Source organism: Pseudochaenichthys georgianus, chromosome 14, assembly GCF_902827115.2.
Source record: "Pseudochaenichthys georgianus chromosome 14, fPseGeo1.2, whole genome shotgun sequence".
NCBI classification, from domain to species: domain Eukaryota; kingdom Metazoa; phylum Chordata; class Actinopteri; order Perciformes; family Channichthyidae; genus Pseudochaenichthys; species Pseudochaenichthys georgianus.
Window position 1 is genome coordinate 27,621,542 of NC_047516.1, and position 13,997 is coordinate 27,635,538.

General features: G+C 39.4%; 2 protein-coding genes across 3 annotated transcripts; both read left to right on the plus strand.

Moving 5' to 3' along the window:
- The first annotated feature begins 97 nt into the window (after positions 1 to 97).
- pigw (phosphatidylinositol glycan anchor biosynthesis, class W) lies at positions 98 to 3,063 on the plus strand. 2 transcript variants are annotated; one of them, XM_034098591.2, is made up of 3 exons: positions 98 to 190; positions 550 to 683; positions 1,076 to 3,063. In XM_034098591.2, the coding sequence occupies exon 3, from the start codon at positions 1,079 to 1,081 to the stop codon at positions 2,552 to 2,554; it is 1,476 nt and encodes a 491-aa protein (XP_033954482.1). In that variant the 5' UTR covers positions 98 to 190; positions 550 to 683; positions 1,076 to 1,078; the 3' UTR covers positions 2,555 to 3,063. The 2 variants fall into 2 exon arrangements, with proteins under 2 accessions (XP_033954482.1, XP_033954483.1); XM_034098592.2 differs by lacking the exon at positions 98 to 190 and having other exon boundaries at positions 517 to 622.
- Positions 3,064 to 3,361: 298 nt separating this feature from the next.
- On the plus strand, positions 3,362 to 13,165 carry ggnbp2 (gametogenetin binding protein 2). Its single transcript, XM_034099494.2, is given in 15 exon segments — positions 3,362 to 3,460; positions 4,231 to 4,355; positions 4,810 to 4,890; positions 4,984 to 5,237; positions 5,699 to 5,797; positions 9,033 to 9,146; positions 9,259 to 9,468; positions 10,016 to 10,190; positions 10,278 to 10,466; positions 10,580 to 10,712; positions 10,951 to 11,076; positions 11,190 to 11,338; positions 11,423 to 11,507; positions 11,510 to 11,631; positions 12,432 to 13,165. Coding segments are annotated over 14 exon segments (2,034 nt in total). The 5' UTR covers positions 3,362 to 3,460; positions 4,231 to 4,262; the 3' UTR covers positions 12,636 to 13,165.
- The last annotated feature ends 832 nt before the right edge of the window (positions 13,166 to 13,997 follow it).

The following is a 13,997-nucleotide window of genomic DNA, read 5'->3' on the forward strand; positions in this document are numbered from 1 at the left end:
TTTAAACAAGCCAAGGTGTGGTTATTCTACACTACAGTCTCGAGGCTTAATTTTTTCCATTACTGTCAGAAATTCCTACAGGAGCACTTCCCGTGTCTGCTGCCTGTCCGACTGCTTTCTTAACTCCTGAAGCCCACACTTATTCCCGCCCTCCCATGATGCTTCAGGGACCCAGCTGAACATTACACCGGTATTTTTCTATAATTACACTTACTTATAATTTATATATTTTATGTCTGAGACATAGATTGAATGCAGACTTAAAATCAGGAGGTTTTGTTTTTCTATTTCTATTTTTACTTATCCAAAAGTCTAGTCTTCATTTATCGGTTGCCTGATGTAGACACTGAAACAGAGCTATTTGACCTTCGTATTCACGATATAGTTTTAGTAAGATAAGTCAAATAGCCTACTATTTAGAATATTTAGACACACAGGACCTGTTGAGGTTGGAAGTTTCCATAAATCCGAGTTGTCCTGAATGCGTCACGGGGTTGAATCCGGAAGCATAGTGGCTCTGAATCATGCTTTGAATTTGTATCACTGCAGCGGCATCCTGGTGGGTTACGGCCCGTCTTCACTACAGGCACTTAGGCTCGGGACCTCAAGCTACTGCAAACAGGTATGCTGTGAAACAGGTTTTTGTGAAGCTGAATTTCCGAAGCCTGACAGTAAAATCCGTGGTAAGTACTGATCACTAGACAGAAAACGACCTTGTATTGCGTCGTAGTTGGCTATAGCTATATCAGATAACCGAATGAGAATGTAATAATGAGTCGTAGTGAGTGATACTAGTAAAATACCATATTAAAATGTGAAAACTAGTGCAGTTGAAAGTCAAATGTGTATGGTTACGCCAACAAACAAAGGCTGCTTGAGCTGAAAATATGAAATCAAGTGTATAATGCAATGAGGGGAGACTTTTTAACCTCTGAATCAGAAAGGTCTAAACACGGACCCTGTATGCTGTCACAGAGTCCTAAATGTTGTTAAAAGTGTCTTATTAAATGTTTTTATATGTCTCCAAATGTGTTTCTCTGATTTAAGTTAAAATAAATCATTTTATTGTTTTCAGGCCATGTCTCAGAAGGACCTGAAGGAAGCGTTTATCAGTAACCTCAATGGGACCAGTCTGCAGGAGGTGGCCCTGGGCTCTTTTCTGGCCCCACTATGTCTCATTAACAGAGGACTGATTTTGACTATCTACTATCAGGCCAATAAGACTCTTCCTCTGCCACTTCCATTGATTTCTCACCTGATTCTAGACTTCTGTTTGCTTATCCTTCCCCTCGTCCTGTCGTGCACCGTGCTGAGCAGCGTTCTCCACCAGGTCATCTTGGGCCTTACCGTTGTTTCAGCCTTTGTATTATGGTACATCCACCATGTCAGTATTCAATCTGCTCAGAGAACTGTCAGTACCTTCCTCAAGAGCCACGTTCAATTCAAACAGGTTCCCTTTGTGACCATCTTTCGAGTGTTTGTGAATGTGAAAACAGCCATCAGCATTCTTGCCGTAGACTTCAGTGTCTTTCCAAGGCGATATGCTAAAGCTGAAACCTATGGGACAGGTGTTATGGACTTTGGTGTTGGAGCGTATGTCTTTGCAAATGCCCTTGTGTGTCCAGAGGCACGGGGGAAGAACATCTCAGGATCCAAGATGAATCACATCGCTAAGCAGCTCATGTCTGTGTGGCCCCTGGTTGTCCTTGGCATGGGAAGGCTTCTGAGCCTCAAGATGTCCGGCTACCAGGAGCATGTGACAGAATATGGCGTTCACTGGAACTTTTTCTTCACACTAGCTATTGTCAGAGTTGTGGCTTCTGTGCTTTTGGCCATTTTACCAGTCAATAAATCATGGCTCGTTGCCCTTCTGATCATCGGATGTTATCAATTCACTCTGGAGACATCTAGCCTAAAGGCTTTCATTATCCACAACAATGACAGAGAAAAGGACTTTCTCCATGCTAACAAGGAGGGCATATTCTCTGTCCTGGGTTACGTAGCCATCTATATGGCAGGGGTTCAGGTTGGACTCTATGTAATGCAACCCAGATCCAATGTTAGACAGTGGCTCCAAACCATTTTTAACCTGTTCTTGGGAAGTGTGGTCCTGTACACTGCTTTGTACGCATGTCTGACATTCGTTGAGCCAGTGTCTCGCCGCCTAGCTAATCTACCTTTCTTCCTGTGGAGTGTGGCTCAGTCTTTGTTTTTTATGTCCTGTCTTGGTACAGCTGATATGGTTTTACTGCTTTCCAAAAGATCATCAGGCTGTCACTTGATGCCCACATCATGGAATTTGTATAAAAAACAATCAGACTCTGATAAAAAGACAGACGAGATAGAAAGACACTGTATTGTTCAAGCCGTCAGCAGGAATCAGCTGTTATTTTTCTTGCTCGCAAATGTCATGACAGGCTTAACCAACTACATAGTGGACACACTCAGTTGCAGTAGCTCATTTTCAGTGTGTGTTTTGCTTTCTTACATGTTCGTTAATTGCTCTGTAATACAGGTTTTACATTTCTTTGGAATAACTTTAAAATTCTGGTAAAATTGCATTCATCAAACATGGTTCATTTGTGTAAGGTTTTGTTTTCTGGGGGTTGAGTGGCAGACTTGGACATTTAAAAACGCTGAAGACATAAATGTTATGTTACGAAAAGACATTTTCTGTGATATTGAACATACGACTGTACATTATTTGTTTGTTTATGGAAGTAAATGCATGTCTTGATAAAATGTTGTCTCAAAATAAGTGAGGCCTTGGAAAACAAAATATAAAAATCCAAAAGTTTTCTTAAATTCTCAGTTGAGTCATTGCTAAATCATGCTTTCTTCTTATTCACCTTATCACCTCAATTTCTCTTCCTATTAAGGCTGGCATTTAGGTAATGAAGAATCTATCTTTTGTTGCTACTGTTTCTACTAGTTAATTCACCCTCTTGGATCTTGTGCTTTTTTATTAACTTTTTTTGTATTTTATTTCTATTGTGTTTTTTTATTTTGTTGAGCTGCATTTTAATGAATGAAAGGTACACAAATAAAGTTATAATATTCTTATTTCTTGTTTGTTACTTCCCTGCTTATTTTTTTTTTATCCAAAAATCGGCTAGGGTTAAAATCTAATACAGAAACATAATTATGAACACATATATATTAATATTAATTAGAAAGTGGAAATACCAAGGGTTTTGTTAAACATTTGAAACATACTTGATTTAATCAACTTTATTCGTAGGTTTAATATGCTTAATATTAACCTTTATATACAGTCTATGCTAGTAACACATTTTCTCTCAAATATATAAATAAAGCGCCCCCTGGAGGCCACACCCACTATAACGCCAGCTATGACGTGAAGAGGGCAAAGGTGAAATCAGTCAGGAAGATTTCGCCACCGGAGCAGCTCTCTCACTGTCGCACTTGTTTATTATTTAAGGAGAACTTTCAGTAGCGGGTAAGTGAACCCAATAATTAGTCTAAGTCAGGTGTCATCTGTCGAGGTGACATGTTATTTTCAATATTTTAAATGTAAATAGGAGAAGCCCATGAGAGTGACAGTTGCTAAGTAGCCAGTCACCCAGTCAACTTTGTATTAGCCGTATTCAAGCATTAGCCTTGTAGGAGTTAGCCAAGTTTGCTGGCATCGACAGGGCGTAGACATACGATATCACCACTGCAGTATATGTATTATTGGTTAAGGTGATATAAACTTCAGTTTACATTCATCGCATGAACATGTTGTGCGAAGAATATGGCCGGCTTCCTACATTTCTAAAATCGTTCTGGCAAATCAAACTAGCTAGGAGGCTAACTGACTAGCCGCCGGTTACCGTACGTTTCTGCTTTAGCCTACCTAGCAAATAGCAAGGTGTAAAACATAGTCATAATTCATATGTCTTGCTCAAACTGCTTCAAACACACAACTAACTGAAGCGTCATAGACCTTCATCCATCCAATCTGTCGTTTATCAGGTTGTTTTACTAACTAACTAATCTGGGTCAAGACAAACCTGTCTGTACTACAACTGTGTGAGTAACGTTAAATCAGATGTTATCAACGTCAGGAAATAGTGGGTGTTGTGTGCCGTGTTGTATTGCCTGTTTGTCGGAAACATAGCTTTTGGTGACAAGGTGATATTACAGTTAGCTTGTAATGACCTGTAATACATTAGCATTAGCTTGGTATAGCTTGTGCAAATGTGATTTATTGTGTGTCACCTGCAGGCGAGCAGCACCACAGCCCACTGGAAGAAGTCATGGCCCGTTTGGTAGCAGTTTGCAGGGAAGGAGAGGAGGACTACCCATTTCTCGCCAGACAGATTCCTCTGTATATCGATGATTCTCTTACGGTTAGTCAGCTTTCCCATATTGGTGATCACAAAAAATAATGGAGATTACATGTGTAAAGTGGCTAATCATAATCCTCTTTGGGTCAGGTGTTAGCACTCCATCAGTTCTCTGACTGATTTCCACAAATAAAGGCTATTTACCAAGCACTGATTATTATCTAAACATTTAAATCCAGGGAGGGACACACAGTTTTGCTAACATTGTTATACTATGCATTAGACAACGATAGATTTTTTTGTTATTACTTGATATTTCTACACCTTAATGTACACCTAAAATGTTCTGCTAACTGCTCTGTACAAAGACACCTGCAAGCCAATCAGTGTCAATATAGTATAAACTATAACAACAAAGACTGCAATCTTGCCATGTGAAACTTATCAGCATGGCTGCAAATAAAACATTTCTACAAATATTGTACTTTAACTGTAATATGTTTTCTCTCTTTGTCAGATGGTGATGGAATTTTCTGATAGTGTCATGGATGTTGACAGCCAAGAAATAAACACGTCTCATTGGAAACAATTTTCTCAGGTAAGCGCTAGTTGTAATCTTCCGTGTACAGAGGCTGACAGAAGCCTCATGTGACTTGTCAACAAAGTGGTAACAAATGTATGATTCCTTCAGGATCACTCCAAGTTGAAGCAAGAGGACTTGAATAGTGCCTTGATGGTGAATTCCAGAGAGGTGTACAGTGCATTATCTCAGCTGGTGCCATGTGTGGGCTGCAGACGAAGTGTGGAGCACCTTTTCTCACATTTAGTGGAATCTGGGAACCCAGCCCTGGAGCCCCTCACAGTGAAACCCACAGGCATGCTCTCTGTCACCAAAGCATGTTTAGCAGACGTAAAGAAGCTGTACACCCTCTTCTACGTCCACGGGTAAGATACAAACAAGTGTGTTCCTAATATGTGACATCAATAAGAAATGCTCTATGTTTTTTGGAAGATTATGAAAGCATACTGCTACAGTATACAAGCTGAAATAATGCTCTTTAGTACAGTGTTCCTACAGCTTAAGGCAATTGAGATGTATTACTTTATTAATGGCACTCAAAATTAAATGTATTACCAACTTTACAATTAGCAAAATGTAAGAAAAAACCACAACATCAACCATTTAGGGTTAAGTAGAACTTTGCCTTTTTTTTTGGTCCAGTAAAAAGATGGTCTAAGCATTTTTGTTTTACTTTTATTGTCAATACATTATATAAATGTAAGGCCTTATAATCAGATACATGAATTCAATGCACATACTGAGTAAAAATAGGTTCTGACACGGTGTCCTTTTCTTCTTGAATAGTGTCATATTTGAACAACTTGCACTGTTTTCTTTTTTTCAGGTCAAAGTTGAATGACATGATTGATGCCATTCCAAAAAGTAAAAAGAACAAACGCTGCCAGTTGCACTCCTTAGAAACACACAAACCTAAACCTTTGGGGTGAGTAAAATGACTTTTTCCTGTTGTATCAGTGGTTTCTTTCTCTAAAGTTATTATGCTCCAAATATCTGGAACAAACTCCCAGAAACCTGCAGGTCCGCTGCAACTCTTACTACTTTTAAATCCAGGCTGAAGACTTTTCTTTTTGTCGCTGCTTTTAATTGAACTATTCATATCTTAGACTGCACTTTAACTTTTATCCATGTATTTTTTCTTTTTATGTTTATTTTATTAGCTTTTATTTTTAATGACTGATTTTAAATGCCATTTTCTTAATGTCTTTCGTTTTTTGTAAAGCACTTTGAATTGCCTTGTGTTGAAAAGTGCTATATAAATAAACTTGACTTGCCTTGCCTAAAGAGACCTTAAGGCTGTTTGTGTTGTGAGGCTGCATTTTAAGTCATCTTCTATCCAACCGTAGTGAAGGGATCAAAGAGAGAGTTGTACGTTTTAAGAGATACACTGAAAGACGACAGTCTCCTTTCCTTTTGGACAGTTTGTGTCCCCTGTCAGTCATCATTGTGTGCCATTTGATGTTTTTAATTTGTTACTGTTTGAGCACTTTGTGAAACATGACATTAAAGCCAAGCATGAGCCAGTTATACAACTAGAGCTAAATAAATAGAATATTAGACCTGTTTTTACATGCCAGTTTGTCAGAGCCCCTGAGGCACGCTAATGGACGCTAATGTCGCTCAATATCTGCTGGATGTGTGAATTCTGTAAGGTATTGTTTGTTAAGAATTTCCTAAAAGGGTTGCAAGTGTTGTGTATTACATTACATGTCATTTAGCTTTTTTATCCAAACTGACTTGCATATACCGTACTTTTCGGACTATAAAGCGCACCTGCATATAAGCCGCAGCAGCTAAATTGTCCGTCTGTCTTGCTCTCGTTCTGTCTCTCGGTTCCACTTTTACTTTGGCGCGCTACCTGTCTCACTCTTTTCCGGCCTCCAGCTTTTCCTGCTGGAGCCCGCCGCTTAAAGGTGGCGGGCGCGGACCGGTCATAGAGCCCGTAGTGTTAAAGGTGGTTAATTTGACCTGTAAAATCCATAGATTTAGGAGGTTCCCTAGTGGCCGTTAGCTGTACAAAAAAAATGGGGGAAAAAGTCGCGGCTTATAGTCCGAAAAGTACGGTAATTCAATACCTTAGACCAGAGATGGAGCACTCAAGTCCTGGACTTGGACTCGAGTGCCGATTTTCGGGACTCGTGACTCGACTCGGACTCGCGCACTGATTGACTCTGACTCGTGAATTCTCGTGCACGATGACTCTGACTCGTGAATTTTTCACCCACGATGACTCGGACTCGACTTGTACATTGACGCTCCGTCAACACATTACTCTAAGGATCGAGTTCAGAAATATGTAGGCTGTCTTGAACACTATCATCAGAGTAATGTGATCTAATCAATAAATAAAGATTCAGCCGATAACACGAAAGCACATGGCTACTTAACCATTTTGCATGCTAAGTAGCCATGTGCTTTCTGGGGCTTAATCTTTATTGATATAATTTAAACATTCACTATAATAATTGTAGCATCCCCGGCTGAATGATGGTCAGACTCTCCAACTGATGGTATCTGTTTATTGCACACCCTTGCTTTTATACAATCATTACCAACGTAAGAGCTTGTGCCCTTATCAGCCAGATGCTAAAAGCCGAATGCAACTATTTAGTATATGTTAATTTATTCGTCATCTATCCGTCATAATAGAGAGGCGAAGTCCCGCCCATCTACTTCCGACCCATGGGACCTTATTTCGGAACAATTATGTATTGAAGTCAATGGGGAGAGAAAGATTATCTCTTGATCCCGTTTAAATTGTGCCACGAATTACACATATGATGTTTGTTAATCTTAAAAAATAATTTCCATGTCAAAAAAGTCACAGTTTGTTGTAAAATTGTTGAAATATAAGACTATGAACAATACGCAACTAGAAAGACTACAAATCCCGGTCCTGCATGCTGGCTCTTACGGAACCGACTAACTTCCCTTGTGTGTGTGTACAGCTCTCAACATGCGCATACTTGGAGTGATTTTCACCTCTTTTAATACTTTTCGCCTCATTCTGAAAGAAAGAAGTGAAATGTACCAACATGACGGCCTTCTTGGTGTGTGGTGCGAGATGGGAGATGTAGTTCATTGAGCGGTTTCACACAAAACAAAGTGTTTCTTCACAGTTTTACGACATATTTTTATTTTTTTGACTTGCAAAATTATCTTTTCAATTGACAAACATCATATGTGTAATTCGTGGCACAATTCAAACGGGATCCAGAGATAATCTTTCTCTCCCCATTGACTTCAATACATCATTTTTCTGAAATAAGGTCCCATGGAGGTCCCCCGGAAAGGGAGCGACTTCGCCTCTCTAGATACATGTGTGTTTACACTGCTCCGTTGTCCATTGGGTTCCGGTAAAAGTTCCTTAAAAAGTCCCGATCTTAATACTATCAAAATAAAAGTGCAAAACGAAAACTTTACCATAGGAAAAATATTGGCATACAAATATAATCACTTCTCTAAAACTCATTTTAAATATAGTTAGACATATTAAAGGTCATATATTAATATTAGTAATAAGCTTTATATTTGTATAGCACCTATTACAAGAATTGTAGCCAAACTCGCTTCACAGCAGTTCAATGGACAGCTTAGTATAAAATGACAGGATAAAAGCAATATAGAGGAGCAGCTACATTTCAACACATATGTCCACTAAGATTAATACATGAAGACTTGTGACTCGGACTTGACTTGGACTCTTCTTGGGTGACTCGGACTTGGACTCGGACTCGAACACAGGTAATGATGACTCGGACTCGACTCGGACACTCCTTGGGTGACTTGGACCCGTACTCGACTCCGACTCTCCCTTGGTGACTCAGACTCCGACTCGAAAAGTGGTGACTCGAGAGTGACTTGGACTCGTGAATTGGTGACTTGACTACAACACTGCCTCAGACTACATAGCTACAGAAGCAATTTATGGTTGAGTGTCTTGCCAAAGGACACTTTGACATGTTGACTGCAGGGGGCTGGGGATTTAACCACTTACCCTCCCCTTGGATGCCCATTTTCCCCCTAAGCCAGAGCCATTTTTTGTAAACAGTTTTTTTTTGTATCCATATGTTGGCAAAACAATCAATAGTTACAGGTTTGAGTGATGATGACTGTTCAATGTGATTGCACAGCTATAATATTTGTATGTCTGCTTACAGGGGAAGCTGGATGGATGTGTGGGAGCTGATGTCTCAGGAGTGCAGGGATGAGGTGGTCCTCATTGATAGTGCTTGCCTCTTAGAGACACTGGAGACATACTTGCGTAAACACAGGTAAAGTGTTATTATCATAGCCTTTATTTCAAACATGTTCTTTCCCTCTTAATTGCTGTGTCAGTGGTACAAAAAGGTTTCAATTAACCGTGTGGATCATTCTTGTACACAGGTTCTGCACTGACTGTAAGAACAAAGTGCTGAGGGCCTACAACATCCTGGTCGGGGAGTTGGACTGCACTAAAGAGAAGGGGTATTGCGCCGCCTTGTACGAGGGACTATGCTGTTGCCCCCACGAACGCCACATCCACGTGTGCTGCGAGACCGACTTCATCGCTCACCTCCTCGGCCGGGCTGAGCCTGAGTTCTCGGGAAGCTACGAGTAAGTAACGGTTTACACCATGAATACTACAGAGCTCTCTTTCAACCAATGATTGCTTCAGTTTAAATGGAGTATATTGTCCTGGAAAGACAAGGTAAACTTAACTAATGTGCATTTAAAAAAGAGGAATTGTTTCGGCGAAAACTAAAAAGGTACCATGGGGTCAGATTAGAATTTGCCAAAGGGGGGTTCGTTTAGCATGAAACACTTGGAATAACTAAAGGATAAGTTAAAAAAGAAAGGTCATAGCTATTTCTGCTAAAAAGTTAGCAATGATTGAGTCAGACCTAAACATTTCAGATGTGTGTATCTCACACAGCACTGTAACTTTTATTCATGTACCTTTGTGTTATTCATGTTTTATTATCTTTGCTTTTAAATTATTGTGTTATAATATGTTTCTTAATGCTCTTAATGTCTTTAATTTTTGTAAAGCACTTTGAATTGCCTTGTGTTGAAAGCTGCTATATAAATAAACTTGCTTGCCTTGCCTATATCATGCCATGTTTCTTTTCATTTGATGATAATGTTTTTGATGTTTTTGAAGACGCAGAGAAAGACATGCCAAGACTATTGACGTTGCACAAGAAGAAGTCCTGACCTGTCTGGGTATTCACCTGTATGAGCGGCTGCACAGGATCTGGCAGAAACTAAGAGCAGAGGAGCAGACTTGGCAGATATTGTTCCATTTGGGGATTGATGCACTCCGTAAACATTTTGAGGTACAACAGTTGGAATAATGGTATATTTCAGCCAGAGAATAAACGCATAATGGCCATTAGATAATCTATATATTACCATGCCACCAGATGGCTGTGGAGAAGATGCAGGGGATCAGTCGGCTGGAGCAGTTTGTGGAGGAGCTGTCAGAGGAGGAGAGGGCCAAAGAGCTGAAGCAGGAGAAGAAGAGGCTAAAGCGGAAAAATCGGCGCAAAAATAAGTGTGGCTTTGAGATCTCTGAGCAGGAGGGAGAGGACAAGGAGAAAACTCTGGATGAGGTAATCCTCCTCCAACAGTGAGGGACATGAAATTCTCATGAAATCTGCGTTCACCTGCAGATAAACATTCATTTGCATGTATTTATTTGTCTGTCCCACTTGGTGTGTTGCAGGGTTCACTCGAGGCCGTTGAGGATGCTTGCAAAGTCTGTGGTAGCCACAATGAGGAGGAGGAGACCGGATGTGATCAGAGTGTGGCTGCCAATGGAAGCACTTCCTGTCTTTGCCCAGACAACACAAAACAGTGTAACAATTGCACGGAGGAGGACAAGGGCTGTCTTGGAACTAATGAGTAATTTGTTGGAATGAATTCAAAATCAAATGCCTCCGTAACAAACAGCCCTATTTTAGTTTTTAATTTATCCATTTGCAGCGTAGAGCACATGATACTTTTCACATTTAGGAAAGACAGTGACCCACGACACGAACATCCCTAAAAGCCATTAAGTCTGTAATTAAATATGTATCCATGTGTTTTTTTCAGATGTGGCTCCTCACAGCAATGGTAGTGACTGCGGCTACTCCTCCAGTATGGAGGGCAGTGAGACAGGATCGCGAGTGGGTTCTGATATTGCCTGCTCTGAGGGAATATGCAACCATGACGAAGCAGGTCTGGTTTGAGCTGCTTTTAAGATGATGAGGGCCTCTGAACAGAGTCTAACATACCAGTAGAGTGTCTCAGGTCTTTTTTCTCACAGTGGTGTCTTTGTTTACCTTCTGCAGGAGATGAATCAAATGCTCACCACTGTGCTAAAGAAAAGGAGGAGGATGGAATGGACAGCTGTGTGGACTGCTGGCCACACTCAGTGGAAAACCCTCAATGCAAGAGTAAAAAGAAGAAAAGGAAGGGCAAGGGTTTATGCAATGACCAGGTAAGAGAACACACTGTAGAAGACACATTCTCTGTGCTGAACATTTACCGTTGTGAATTAACACAAGTATGCTCATTTCCGCAGGGACAAAAAGGTGACGGTTCTTTGTCAGAAGAGATCACAGGCCACAGTCAACCAACATCACACACTTGCCGTACCAAAGAAATCTTTCCTCCTTATGTGGCGGCCCATTTTCCAGCCTTGCACTACAGTTACCGTGGGCAATACATCACAATAACCTCAGGCACGAAGCAAGGCATCCAGAGGCAAACACAAGTCTCATGGAACTTCTGGTCAGTATTTTTATTTTTTATTTAATACTAAAATAAATATCCTCCTTACAGGAGACAATGTGTATTTTTATGAATGATAGAAACAATTGTTTTCATTATCGATGAATGATTTGTTTTGTTTATAAAATGTCAGAAACTTGTGTAAAATGTACATCCAAGTTTCTATAAGTCCAAGTTGATGTCTTGAAATGTCATGTTTGTCAGTAAAAGCAAGAAACCTCTATATTTTAGTATGAAAAATTACAATAACATTTCAGAATATTATACAGTGGTAAGGCCGTGTTGCTGCTACTCCTGTATAAAAACGGTCTGCTGCATTAAAGCTCTAGTTTATTCTTTAAAATAATTGCTTTTGTTCCCCTCGTTTTTTTTCTTAATAAGAATTGATTAAGGTCCCATGTCATGGCCATTTCTACTGATCATAATTCCATTGTTGTGGTCTACTAGAATAGATTTACATTGTTCAATGTTCCAAAATCACATTGGTTTTCTCACACACACTCACAGCCAGGACCGGTCGGCGTTACGTCACTATGACCAGGAAGACAAAAATGGAAAAATAAAAATCTCAAACGAGACGTTCTGGGGCAGCATAGACAGGTCTTTTCTGTGTTAGAGTTTTACTCGCTACAGGGTGTACTTTGAGGGTTTGTGACTGCAGACCGTTTACATGCAGAAAAACCTTCATAACACACAAGGGGACGGATAATAACCGGAAAAGCATGACATGGGACCTTTAAGACACTTTTTTTGTATGGCTCAATGTAACCTCCTGATTTTCGGTTGTGTTGCTATTACAGGATAATTCAGAAGTGGCTTCAGATGAAGAGAATTGTCTGACACAGGATGAAATCAAGGCATTTTTTGAAAGAAACAAGTCCTTCTACAACAACCGCGACCGTTACCGACAGCTCCTGAAAGAGAAGTTCACCAACTACTGCCGCGCCACTGAGAGGACCAAGCCAGTCTGTGGGAAGTGGTTCACCACCACCAGTGTCAACTAACTGCACTAATGGCCTCTTCGCTGGGATAAACACTTGTGACCACTGCTGCAACATCTTTCAAAAAATAGATACAATTCGGAAGTAAATTTGATGTCTTGTTCGGTCATTTCTTCTTTAAAGTGAATTTGATTCTTACTTTCTGTTGATCATCTCTCTATTTTGCACTTATACACTTTTCCATCTCATTGTGTCACTGGTAATTGTTTTCTATGACCAAGCCCAGCTGTTTGTTGTTGGTTTTGTGTAGGGTTGTTGGGTAGGTGCACAGTGGAATCATTAATCAGGATGTTCAAGCTGTGACATTAGGGACACATGTTAGGAGTATTATTTCATGTTTTTCTTTTGCTTTTCTTTTTTCTATTTTGTTTCTCTCTGGTGACACTTCAGTGCAGTGGTAAAGGTTGTACCATTAAATGTGTACAGACATTCTGAATATAAATGATTTTACAGAGAATAAACATCCATTTGTATTGAAGATGTGGGTGTGATAAGAGCGCAATGTGAAAAATTTACAAAATAAAGAATATTTATTAATATGCATTATACATTTGTTCGTTGTATTTTTTTCTTACAAACACATGTACATTATGATCTTAAGAAATAGTCAAATACAAGGGTTCATATGTGAGCTTTCCTGGAATTTACTGTGAGCTTAGTGTGTGTATAACATAATTTAATATACTCATAGAATTTGTATATGGTCTGGGACCAGTTATAATTCTTGCAGGAAAACTGGATACTTGGAAACTTCAGTAAGTGATGAAGAAATTGTCTGTAGCATTTTTGCTATTCCTAAATAATCAAATACTCAGAATATAAACGTCACTCTCACTGATTGAAAATATGTGAGGCTTCAGATCATGTGTATATCTTTATGATCCACTGTGTAAATAGAAGTAAATACTTCCATATGAATATATATTGATAACATTACTATTTTGATGATGCTATTAATACAACCAGTGGTGTACTGTTCTTAAGTACAATTCTGAGGTACTTTACTTGAGTATTTCCATTGTATGATACTTTGTACTTTAGTTACTTTGCTGATATGGAATAATTACATTACATTCACATGCTACCCAGCTGTACATTAAGTAATTCAAATTAGTTCCACCTTTACCAGCTGTGATAATCATTTTTGAAACATCAATAATTATAATCATTTATAATATAGGCCTATATGATTTTGAAATGGGTCAATCTGCATGAGTACTTTTGGTAATTTAAGTGTATTTTGATGCCAGTACTTTTGTAATTTACTTGAGTATAATTTGAATGCAGTACACTTACTTGTAAAAGAGTACTAGTTTTTTGTGTTAAGATCAAGTTCGGAAAGCTTCTCCCACCTCTGAATACAAC

Excerpts from the sequence above, each read along its gene's own strand:
- pigw (XM_034098591.2), top strand. The coding sequence starts at position 1,079 with ATGTCTCAGAAGGACCTGAAGGAAGCGTTTATCAGTAACCTCAATGGG.